An 11,280-nucleotide genomic window follows, 5' to 3' on the forward strand; every position below is an offset into this window, starting at 1 on the left:
TTAGATAAATTTTTAGACATACAGCTATTACAGGCCAGCTTTGAAAACAATATTGGGATGAACCAGAAAGAAGGTGCCATGTACTCTCTATCTGTTGGTGTGTTTGGGTGAGTTGGAAACTGCTTGAAAGGAGCAAACTCAATGTCCAGGACCTAGAAGATTTAAAATAAATTAATACTGCAATATTTTATAAAGGTTAGAAACTGTATCCTGTGTTCTATTTATAACAGTAAAATCACTGTTTACACAGGTGTGTAAGGTCTTGACAGGTGATACCAAGCTACAGACATCTGCACCATTGTGGCTAGAATGTATGCACTGCTATTTATAGAGACATCATTATGTGGTACAATGACACAAAGCTGGGCAACAAATAATGTGACAGGTCACCCTCACCAGGAACCATGAGCCAATGAAGAACTTGTTACCAACTCCATGGCAACAGTGTAGTCTTGAGTTTTGTGTATTTGGTTTTGTCTTTGTTTTCCTAGAAGCAGGGGATCTGTTTTCAAGCAGTACAATGCTGACAAGCTGAATCTCCACAGACAGGCATTCGTTTGTTTGCTTTTGTTTTTCGAAACAGGGTTTCTCTATGTATCCCTGGCTCTCCTGAAACTCACTCTGCAGACCAGATTGGCCTTGAACTCACAGAGATCTACCTGTCTCTGCCTCCACGGAGCTGGGATTAAAGGTGTTCACAATTACTGCCCAGCAAGGCATCGTTTTCTGGTATGATCAAATGTGTAAAAAACTCATCAATCTTTGTCTTTTTAGTACCAGGCTACCTAACTAGAATGGTGAGATTATTATAGATCCAGCCAAATTCCTGGTTTCATAAAGACCACATAATCACTGTAAGCAGTATGGCCTGGTTTTATCCATCAGTTCCTTCATTTTCCCTTTCTTTGTAAAAACTATTTATTGAGAGTAGTCTGTGTGCTACAGATTGCTCTGTACACTTCTGTGGTTGAGGATCCAATTGTGAATGCAATAACGAAAAGACCCCTGCTCTTGTAAGACCTAAATTCTACTACAGGGCGCACACACAATGTAATCAAAACACAATGGGACTGTATTTTGGAGGATCATTGAAATTCTGACAGGGTAACACGGTAAGGCCACACCAAGACCACTTCCCCTTATCTCTAAGCTAGTCTCATCAGTGTTTAAGCCACTTTTCTCTTCATGGTATTGACCTTGTCATTCTGTGCAGACTGTGATGTGGTAGGCCACCATACCTTCGCGCTGACCTGCTGAGGGAAGTGATAGCCAATAGCTTGTTCAGCTGTTTTCACAGGGCAACCTTAAAAACATCATGTAGAAAGGAAGGGTGAGCACTGAGCTGCCTTATCACTACATGTTCTTTTCTGGATACTCTGTTCTGTTTCTCACCGAGAATGGAAAATCTAGCTAGCCTGTGGTGGTGCACACCTTTAATCCCAGCACTCAGGAGACAGAGGCCAGCAGATCTCTGTGAGTGCAAGGCCAGACTGGTCTACAGATCGAATTTCCAGGACAGCCAGGGGCTACACAGGGGCTTGAAAAGCCAAAACCAAAACCACAGAGAGAGAGAAAGAGAGAGAGAGAGAGAGAGAGAGAGAGAGAGAGAGAGAGAGAGAGAGAGAGAGAGAGAAGAGAGAGAGAAGAGAAGAGAAGAAAAGAAAGAATGGAAAACCTAAATTAAAAAGAAAATGCAGATGGTGCATGCCTTTTAATCCCTGCACTCGGGAGGCAAAGGCAGGCGGATTGCTGTGTGTTCAAGGCCAGCCTGGTCTACAAAGGGAGTCCAGGATAGCCAAGGCTACACAGAGAAACCCTGTCTCAAAAAACCAAAACAAACAAACAAACCAAAACAAACAAACAAACAAAAAGCCCAAACAAACAAACCTTAAAAGTCTAGATATATCCCGAAGTCTGGGGGAGCAGCATTGACTCTAATACTCACATGAGACCGGCCGGCTTTGTGCTGGAGCCTAAGGTGCACTGTGTGCCCTTAGACTTCTTAGATTATGTCTTCATTTGTGTGCTTTGTGAAGAATGGTGAGGCCAGCACTCACTTCTGGATGGTGTTTCTTTTACAGGTTGGTGAAAGATGCCCCTTGGGATGAGGTCCCGCTTGCCCACTCCCTGGTGGGTTTCGCCACTGCCTATGACTTCCTCTACAACTACCTGAGCAAGACCCAGCAGGAGACGTTCCTGGAAGTGATCGCCAATGCCTCGGGCTATATGTATGAGACTTCGTACAGGAGAGGCTGGGGCTTCCAGTATTTGCATAACCACCAGCCCACCAACTGCATGGCCTTACTGACTGGAAGCCTCGTCCTGATGAGCCAAGGTGCGTGTGTGATCCCAGCACAGCCAGGGCGTTGCCAGAGCCAGTGTGTCAGTCAGCTGCCACAGTGGAATCACATTTTTCTGACTGTCCCTAGGTACATGTTTGTACTTGGATTCTATTTAAGCCCAAAGATGAAGGCGCCTCTGGGCCATCTTGGAGGTAACTAAGGACATGTAACTGTAAATTCCGGCTACTTGTATTGTTCTATAGGTTTCCCTAGTGCCAGCCAATAACTGCCCCGGATCATAGCCCTGTAACACAGGGTCAGGATAAACATTCGGTCTTCTGGAGAATTCTGACAGTGGAAGATTGTCAACCCGGAATAAACAAGTTTTTAAAGCTTAGCAGATTTGATTTTAATTAATTAATTTATTTATTTATTTTAAGACAGGGTTTCTCTGTGCAGTCTTGGCTGTCCCGGACTCCCTTTGTAGACCAGGCTGGCCTTGAACTCACAGCAATCCACCTGCTTCTGCCTCCCGAGTGCTGAGATTAAAAGGCATGTGTCACCACACCTGGCAGCTTAGCAGGTTTTAAGTCTGAAATGTATATTCCTAGCATGCATGTGTATGAACCAAATACAACTGCTCCCCCTCCCCAAATACACACACACACACAAACGCACGCACGCACGCACACGCGCGCACACACACACACATACACACGCACACACACACACACACACACAACCCCTCAGAACAGCTAGTTCTAGATCATTTAGGCCAGGTTTTTGTGGCTTGTGTACTTTGCATTAATATGTCACACGATTGCTCACGTTGTTCTTGTAACTCTAGTTTAGTTACGACCTCTGTGGGAATCTGTGAAACTTTAGAGAAAGTGGCTCTAAGATCCCAGTAAATTGTTAGAATACCGAATATATCACTGGAACTTGGGGATTTAGAATAAGCGAAGCTGTGCTTATATTGCCCAAGAGCATTTTATATGGCTGGGAACGTAGGCTAGCGGTAGGCGTTACTGCTTCCCAAGTGTGGGCATTCCAGAGAGCTCGCATTTCTCCATCCAAAGACTTTGTAAGCAGTGGAAGAATTCAATAACGTGATCCTGGGAAGGAGCACTTGAACGCAGCCGCGCAGTTCACCCTTGCCCGCCTCAGATTCGCAGCCGACTCGTTTCATGATTAGATTTCTACCTGGTCATTCTGTGAGGTCTGAAAGCACCAAAGAATAAGAGTGGTCTTCTGTGATAGGACAAGCTGAGAACAGTAACTCTGCCGTTTATAGTATTTTTGCAAGTTGTTAGGAATGTTGGAAGTTTGGCAACGTGATGAACTTCCACAAAAACAAACAAAAACAAAAACAGAAAAACATATTCAAAGAAGTTTTTAGGAAAGCTTACACCAAAGTTCCATGCAGGTTGTGTAGATGAAATGTGTGTATCACTTTTGTTTATTAAAAATTGGAAAATTGTCTGATCTTCACTGAAGGCTATCTGTTTGTTTAATTAAAAAATGGCCTATTTGCTAGTAACACTTAATATTTTATAGCAAACACTTAATATTTGCTATGTTTAATATATAATGATATTTAATATAAACATGAAATAATACTTAATAATTTAATAGCAAATCTTAAAAAAACTTCTTAGCTTGCATCATGGGCAAACTAGAAAAGGATGTTATTTTATTATGTTAACAAATAAGAGCATTATAAATTGTAATTTGTAATCGTATAAGCTACTTGGATTACTTGTAGGGTTTTGTTTGGCCATGTTTTCACTCACATTCCGTTTCAGCCTTTACTCACTATTTTCCCCCTCAGGGTACCTTCAAGAGGCCTACTTGTGGACCAAGCAAGTTCTGACCATCATGGAGAAGTCTCTGGTCTTGCTGCGAGAGGTAACAGATGGCTCCCTCTATGAAGGAGTTGCGTACGGCAGCTACACCACTAGATCCCTGTTCCAGTACATGTTTCTCGTTCAGAGGCACTTTGACATCAACCACTTTGGCCACCCATGGCTTAAGCAACACTTTGCCTTTATGTATAGGACCATCTTGCCAGGTATAGTACAGAGGGAAAATATTGTGTCATTTCTGCTGTAAATATGAGCTATAGTGGACAAAGAACTGAGCTTCTGGGGGTAGACCTTGTCTACTGAAATTAAAGTTTCTTTTTCACCCAAGAAAAATTTAAGACATTAAATTTTGGGGGAGCTATCATGAGGATGTGCAAATTCAGTATTTTATTTGAAACATGATGAATCAAGTACAATTTCTAACCCTCCACAGTACTTTCATTATATATTTAAGCTTGGTAGCATAAACTCATTTTCATGGACCTTAACAAGTTATAAACATTACTGATTGCATTCCACTTCTTTTTCTAGGATCCATACTTAAGACTATTGTAGATTTTTGTTTTAAGCATTTTCATTTAAACTATAAAGATTTGAAATGAATAGTATATTATATATACAGTTTATATTTGAAGCTTGGTATTTTCTTTTGGTAGAATGCTAGCTAAACATAGATAAGACCCAGGTTTTAATCAATCCCTAACATCCAATGAAGAAAAAAGGAATAAAACCACAATGAAATATCATGATGTACAAATTTGATTAAGTGTTGTATTGAAATAAATGGCATAGAGTATAGAGATCAAAACAAAAAAAGTTATAAAACTGTAGTGACATACTGCTATGTCATTGTGTATCTAAAAATGTGAATAATTATTTATATGATTTGATAACTTACTCATTTCTAAGACATGTTTATAATTCTCTTTATTTATAAAGCAAGATTAAAAGTAGAAAATTTAGGAGGTAAATTTTCATTAGGGTGGATCCCCCGCCCCCTTGGGAAAAGCAATTTTTGGTGATTCTAGTGGTTAATGTCCTAATTTATTTTCTGTTACTATGTATGATAAAATACCCTGACAAAAAGCAACTTACAAAAGGAGGTCTTTTGGCTTTAAATAATTTCCGAGGGATCAAGTCCATCATGGCAGAAAAGACAAGGCAGCAGGAGAGGGAAGCTGGCTGATAGCACTGCATCTGCATAAAGAGCCAGAGAGAGAGAGACCAGGAAACTGGACCAGACTATAAAGCCTCAACGCCTGTCCCCAGTGTCATACTTCTTCCAGCAAGCCTAAAGGTTCCATAACTGCTCGCAACACTGAAACCAGCTGGGGACTGAGTATTCAAACATATGAGCCTATGGTGGACATTCCATATTTAAACCATAACAGTTTTGTCACCTTGGTACAGTGCTAAGGGAGTCTCAATGAAGGGTTATCTAGATTAACGTGGTGTAAGGGCATGTCTGTGGGAGTCTGTCTCGCTTGCGTCGTCTGCGCACTGTGGACGGCACTGTTCCCCAGGAAGGGGCTTCTGAACTACGTGAGTGGAGACAGCTAGCTGAGGATGGGTATACACACTGAGATCTCACAGCAATCTCTGTCAGGGCTTGGGGCTGCTATAAGTGTGCGTGTGTGTGGTCATTTCCTAAGCTGGAAAAGACTGTAGGAATACATTTCCAGGGGTGGAGGGGTGGGCAGGATCTTAGCTATCGTGCTTATTAATGCATCAAACTTACAGAGCATTTCTAAGCCAGGTATTGTAATGGGCAATTTGAGAATTAAAGACGAATGTGTCCTCTGGTTTTAAGGAACTTGTCGTAAGAGTTTTGACATACATAATTTATAATACAATTATATTAGAATATTGCTTATTAAGCTATTAAGAATCAAATTACTAGCTCTAAATACATTCATGGTAGCACTTGAGAAGAAATTCTGATTTTATTTTATTTTCTCTCTCTCTCTCTCTCTCTCTCTCTCTCTCTCTCTCTCTCTCTCTCTCTCTCTCTCTTTCCCTCTCTCTGCTATGGTTGATATTATACTAAAAAAACCCTTCCTTTCTGCTCTGATATATGAATTTGATTTTGATTTTCCTCCCAGACTCCAGCAATGACACCTGGCTCCATGATTCTTGTACTTTTTTTTTTTTCCTCCTTTAATTGAGCAGTCCATATTAGCAGCAGCTTCCCTGGGACCTCGGTGTTTGTCTTCTCCGTTGTATGCACAATAAGTTTCACTTTATTGGAAGCCAAGCTGCAGCACCTACATTCTTATCTTGGCCTAGAATTAAAGTTGAGCATCAGAGAAGCCCAGTGCACGCTCCAGCTTCAGGACCACAGCCGCAGAAGACGGTGTCTGTCCTAGCTGCAAGCATCGTCATGTATAGTGTGGACATGGGAGAGTAAGGAGGGGCAAGGGTGTACCTGCTAACAGGTGGCATCTCATCTGCTACCGACAACAGAGCCACGCTTGTACACAGTAGAACACTTTCAGGGCCATTATGGTAAATTGGTGTGTCGGAGCCGCAAACATCACAGTCTTGTTTACTTTTATCTAAGATAAACTAGTGACTGTAATTTTAAAACAGGCTTGATGATCATTATTTGGACCTTTATAGGAATAATGCAGTTTTAAATTCATTTTTTTTCCAACTTCTTTCCACAGGGTTTCAAAGAACCGTGGCCATTGCAGATTCAAATTACAACTGGTTCTATGGTCCAGAAAGCCAATTAGTGTTCCTGGATAAATTTGTCATGCGTAATGGCAGTGGAAACTGGCTGGCTGACCAAATCAGAAAGAACCGTGTGGTGGAAGGTCCAGGAACACCATCCAAAGGACAGCGCTGGTGCACTCTGCACACAGAGTTTCTCTGGTATGACATATTGAGCTGGCTTTTCAGTCAAATGGTACCCAGGTTCACATTGTGCACTATTTCCCCCTATAAAACAAACAAGCAAACCCTAAAAGCCCCTCCTCCATCCCACCCAAATAGATACAGCTTTAACTCAGCTCTTATCAGCATCTAAACCTCGGTTTGAACCAGTTCTTCCTGTTGACGATCTAATTACCAGTTGCATTCTTGATTTTCTTGTCCTAAAGATGTCCTAAGCGTAGGCAATTTCATAAATGCACCTGCTTTGCTGAGATTGTATAGCATTCATTTTTTAAATCGTAGAAGGAGAAACCTCACAATTATGGCTGGATTAATCTGATGATCATACCGCCCCCCCCCAAAAAAAATCAGTAAAATATTTTGTTTTGTCTTGGTAAATGGAGCATTATAATCCTGTAATGGCACAGCTATTCCCAAGTTTCACAGCTGCACAAAGTGTTTACAGTATTTGACAAGTTCACTTTGATAATAAAAAGACCATGTAATTCTTTTTGTTGTAATCTTTTAAGCCTAGAAGAAGCTTTGGTCTCTCCCCACCCCTCTTAAGTATTGCCAACTATGTTGGCTACAAATAAGTTAAAATCAAAACGACAGTAAATCATTGAGTTTTCCAGAGCTATTGAAATGCGTACAGAACCCCCAGATTAGCTTCTGTAGAATTTTCTTGACTTTTCCTCCCACCTCATGCGGACAAAGAGAAAAATAACAAGGAGTAACTACTCATCATTGTAAAACCTGTTTTGAATTAAAGGATTTATATGCAAGTATTCCTTTGCTCCTTTGAGGGATATGCACAATTGCACAGTTGCTTTTCCACTCATTCATAAATAAGCAACCAAGAGATTCTAGCAAGCTAGCTATATGAGTTAGATTAATCTGAAGTTTAAAATCCGCCTTTGTAAGAATATTCAAACATACTAAGAACTGAGATGATCCTCATTCAGTTCTATGTATGTTTGTTATGTTACTTTAATTAAGCAAATACTGTAGTAGACCTCAGAGAAGATTACCGAGCTCCCGACACGGAGACTCTAGAAACGGAGAAAACCAAAGACAAGTATAACTCCAGGGGACTGGTTCACTGGGCAAAAGTGCATGTGAGCTAGTAATGAGTCCACATCCTCTTTCTTGAGCAGTGTGTCACATGAACTTTTCAAGGAAGTTGTCCTAGCTCATCAGAAATAATTATCTGTGTTCTTAACCACTTTAGCGTTTTTGTATTAAGTATCATATTTCACTAATGAACATTGAGCATGAATAAAAACAAGCTATTTCTTATCATAAATTAAAACAAAGCAAAACCTTTGGCTCTGGGCTCAGCAGTAGCCAGAATTTTTAAATGTGCCATTATTAGTTTCTTGTAATTTGACCCATTTATATTTTTTGGTATGCTATCCGCAGTACATTGTGTCTCCTCTGTGAAGTTCTACCCTAGTTTACAGTTTTAGAAGAAAAAAACATTTGGCAGAGGAGCAGAATCCAGACTGAGCATCAATGCCTGTAGAGCCGCTTTGGTGCTGGTCCAGCTGGGTGTCAGGATCCAGACCCTAATGTGGGGTTCTCTAATGTGGGGCTCCCCATTGTGGGGCTCTCTAGAGTAGGAGCCTACTGACCAGAGTTGTGAGGAAATGTTTAAATCTATGAGCCCCAGCGATTTGGGTGGCAACTCTGAAATTGCCAAGTAAAGAATATCCAAGAATGTTTCCATCTCCAGCCAAGGATCGTGAGTAACGCGGTGTGTTCCCTCGAAGTCCCGGGTGCTTGACTTTGTGCGTGCTGACCTGGTAATGTTTCGTGATACTCCCCGCTCTGGGTGGCTCCCGTAGATTCTGTTTTGCAACCAAATCAATAGTTCTAGGTAGTTCCTTTTACCTCCCATCAGAAAACCGTTTAATTTTTAAAAACTTAATCCCTTCAGGTATGATGCCAGCTTGAAGTCGGTCCCACCTCCGGATTTTGGCACCCCAACGTTGCATTATTTTGAAGACTGGGGTGTCGTGACTTATGGAAGTGCGCTACCAGCAGAAATTAACAGATCTTTCCTTTCCTTCAAGTCAGGAAAACTCGGGGGGCGTGCAATATATGACATTGTCCACAGAAACAAATATAAAGACTGGATCAAAGGCTGGAGAAACTTCAATGCAGGCCACGAGCATCCAGACCAGAACTCTTTCACTTTTGCCCCCAATGGCGTGCCATTCATCACTGAGGCCCTCTATGGGCCCAAGTTTACCTTCTTGAACAACGTCCTCATGTTTTCTCCAGCTGTGTCTAAGAGCTGCTTTTCTCCCTGGGAGGGTCAGGTCACAGAAGACTGTTCATCGAAATGGTCGAAATACAAGCACGACCTGGCAGCCAGCTGTCAGGGGAGAGTTGTTGCAGCGGAGGAGAAAGACGGGGTTGTTTTTATCCGGGGAGAAGGCGTAGGAGCATATAACCCCTTGCTCAACCTGAAGAACATTCAACGGAATCTCATCCTTCTACACCCACAGCTTCTCCTCCTTGTAGACCAGATACACTTGGGAGAGGAGAGCCCGCTGGAGACAGCAGCTAGTTTCTTCCACAATGTGGATGTCCCTTTTGAGGAGACAGTAGTAGATGGCGTCCACGGAGCTTTCATCCGGCAGCGGGATGGTCTCTATAAAATGTACTGGATGGATGATACTGGTTATAGTGAAAAGGCAACCTTTGCCTCAGTGACATATCCTCGGGGCTATCCCTACAATGGGACGAATTATGTGAATGTCACCATGCATCTGCGAAGTCCCGTCACCAGGGCAGCTTACCTCTTCATAGGCCCATCTGTGGACGTTCAAAGCTTCAGCGTCCACGGAGACCCTCAGCGCCTGGATGTTTTCGTAGCTACCAGCGAACACGCCTACGCAACTTACCTGTGGACAGGTGAGAACGCCGGGCAGTCTGCCTTTGCGCAGGTCATTGCAGATCGTCGGAAAATTCTATTCGACCAGAGTTCGGCCATCAAGAGCACAGCTGTCCCTGAAGTGAAAGATTATGCTGCTATTGTGGAAAAGAATCTCCAGCGTTTCAAGCCCGTGTTCCAGCTGCTCGAGAAGCAGATCCTGTCCCGAGTCCAGAACACAGCTAGCTTTAGGAAGACTGCTGAGCGCCTGCTGAGGTTTTCGGATAAGAGGCAGACGGAGGAAGCAATTGACAGGATTTTTGCCATATCCCAGCAACAGCGGCAGCAGCGAGGCAAGTCGAAGAAAAGTCGAAGGGCGGGCAAGCATTATAAATTTGTGGATGCCGTCCCCGATATTTTTGCACAGATCGAAGTCAATGAGAAGAAGATTCGACAGAAAGCTCAGATTTTGGCGCAAAGAGAACTGCCCATAGATGAAGATGAAGAAATGAAAGACCTTTTGGATTTTGCCGATGTCACGTACGAGAAACATAAAAACGAGGATTCTGTGAAGGGTGGTTTTGGACAGGGCCGGATGGTGACAACAAGTCGCAACAGAGCCCCCTCACTGTCGGCCTCGTACACCAGACTCTTCTTGATTCTGAACATCGCCATCTTCTTTGCCATGTTGGCAATGCAACTGACTTATTTCCAGAGGGCTCAGAGCCTCCATGGCCAAAGGTGTCTCTATGCGGTCCTCCTGATAGATAGCTGTGTCTTGCTGTGGCTGTATTCCTCCTGTTCCCAGTCCCAGTGCTGACACCAAAGTCATGAGCATCTTATGGTCATGAGAGTTCATGCGAAAATATATCGACACCCCCCCCCCATTTGTTATAATTCCTCCCCCAGATTTATTGGACAAATTTAAGGGAAGACATTTTCACTCACACACACACACACACACACACACACACACACACACACACGGATGTAGAGAACTCAATTGGACTCACAAAGGATGTATCTAAGGTGTGAAAATAGACTTGGCTGTCCCCTAGTGTTTCTGGGAGTGTTTGGCTTTGCTGGCTGACCAGTTCCAGTTAGACAAAATACCTATTCCATTCTTTAAGTCATATTTCTGTTAGTATAAACAAAAAATGATTCGTGCAGAATTGGACTTTATTATAATTAATTTGATGTTGTTTGAAGCCTCCAGATACTGTGTTATGGAACATATCGACACACATAGTTCCAATGATGGGAACTGTTACTATAGGGCCTAGAAACTACTCAAAAGCATGATCGAATGATGGCGGAAGATCATAAATGCCTTTTAATGGAAAACATGTGCAAATGAAATTTTCTTTGATGGTATTGG

General features: G+C 42.4%; 1 protein-coding gene across 1 annotated transcript in view; it reads left to right on the top strand.

Moving 5' to 3' along the window:
• Positions 1 to 11,022, top strand: part of Dse (dermatan sulfate epimerase) — a 53,554-nt gene extending 42,532 nt beyond the window's left edge. The window contains exons 3-6 of the mRNA XM_051164028.1: positions 2,082 to 2,335; positions 4,114 to 4,353; positions 6,814 to 7,021; positions 8,961 to 11,022. Of these exons, the coding sequence (XP_051019985.1) occupies positions 2,082 to 2,335; positions 4,114 to 4,353; positions 6,814 to 7,021; positions 8,961 to 10,722 (2,464 nt within the window). The 3' untranslated portion in view covers positions 10,723 to 11,022. The remainder of the gene's footprint in view (positions 1 to 2,081; positions 2,336 to 4,113; positions 4,354 to 6,813; positions 7,022 to 8,960) is intronic.
• Positions 11,023 to 11,280: the final 258 nt, after the last annotated feature.

Source organism: Acomys russatus, chromosome 21, assembly GCF_903995435.1.
Source record: "Acomys russatus chromosome 21, mAcoRus1.1, whole genome shotgun sequence".
Lineage (NCBI taxonomy): Eukaryota > Metazoa > Chordata > Mammalia > Rodentia > Muridae > Acomys > Acomys russatus.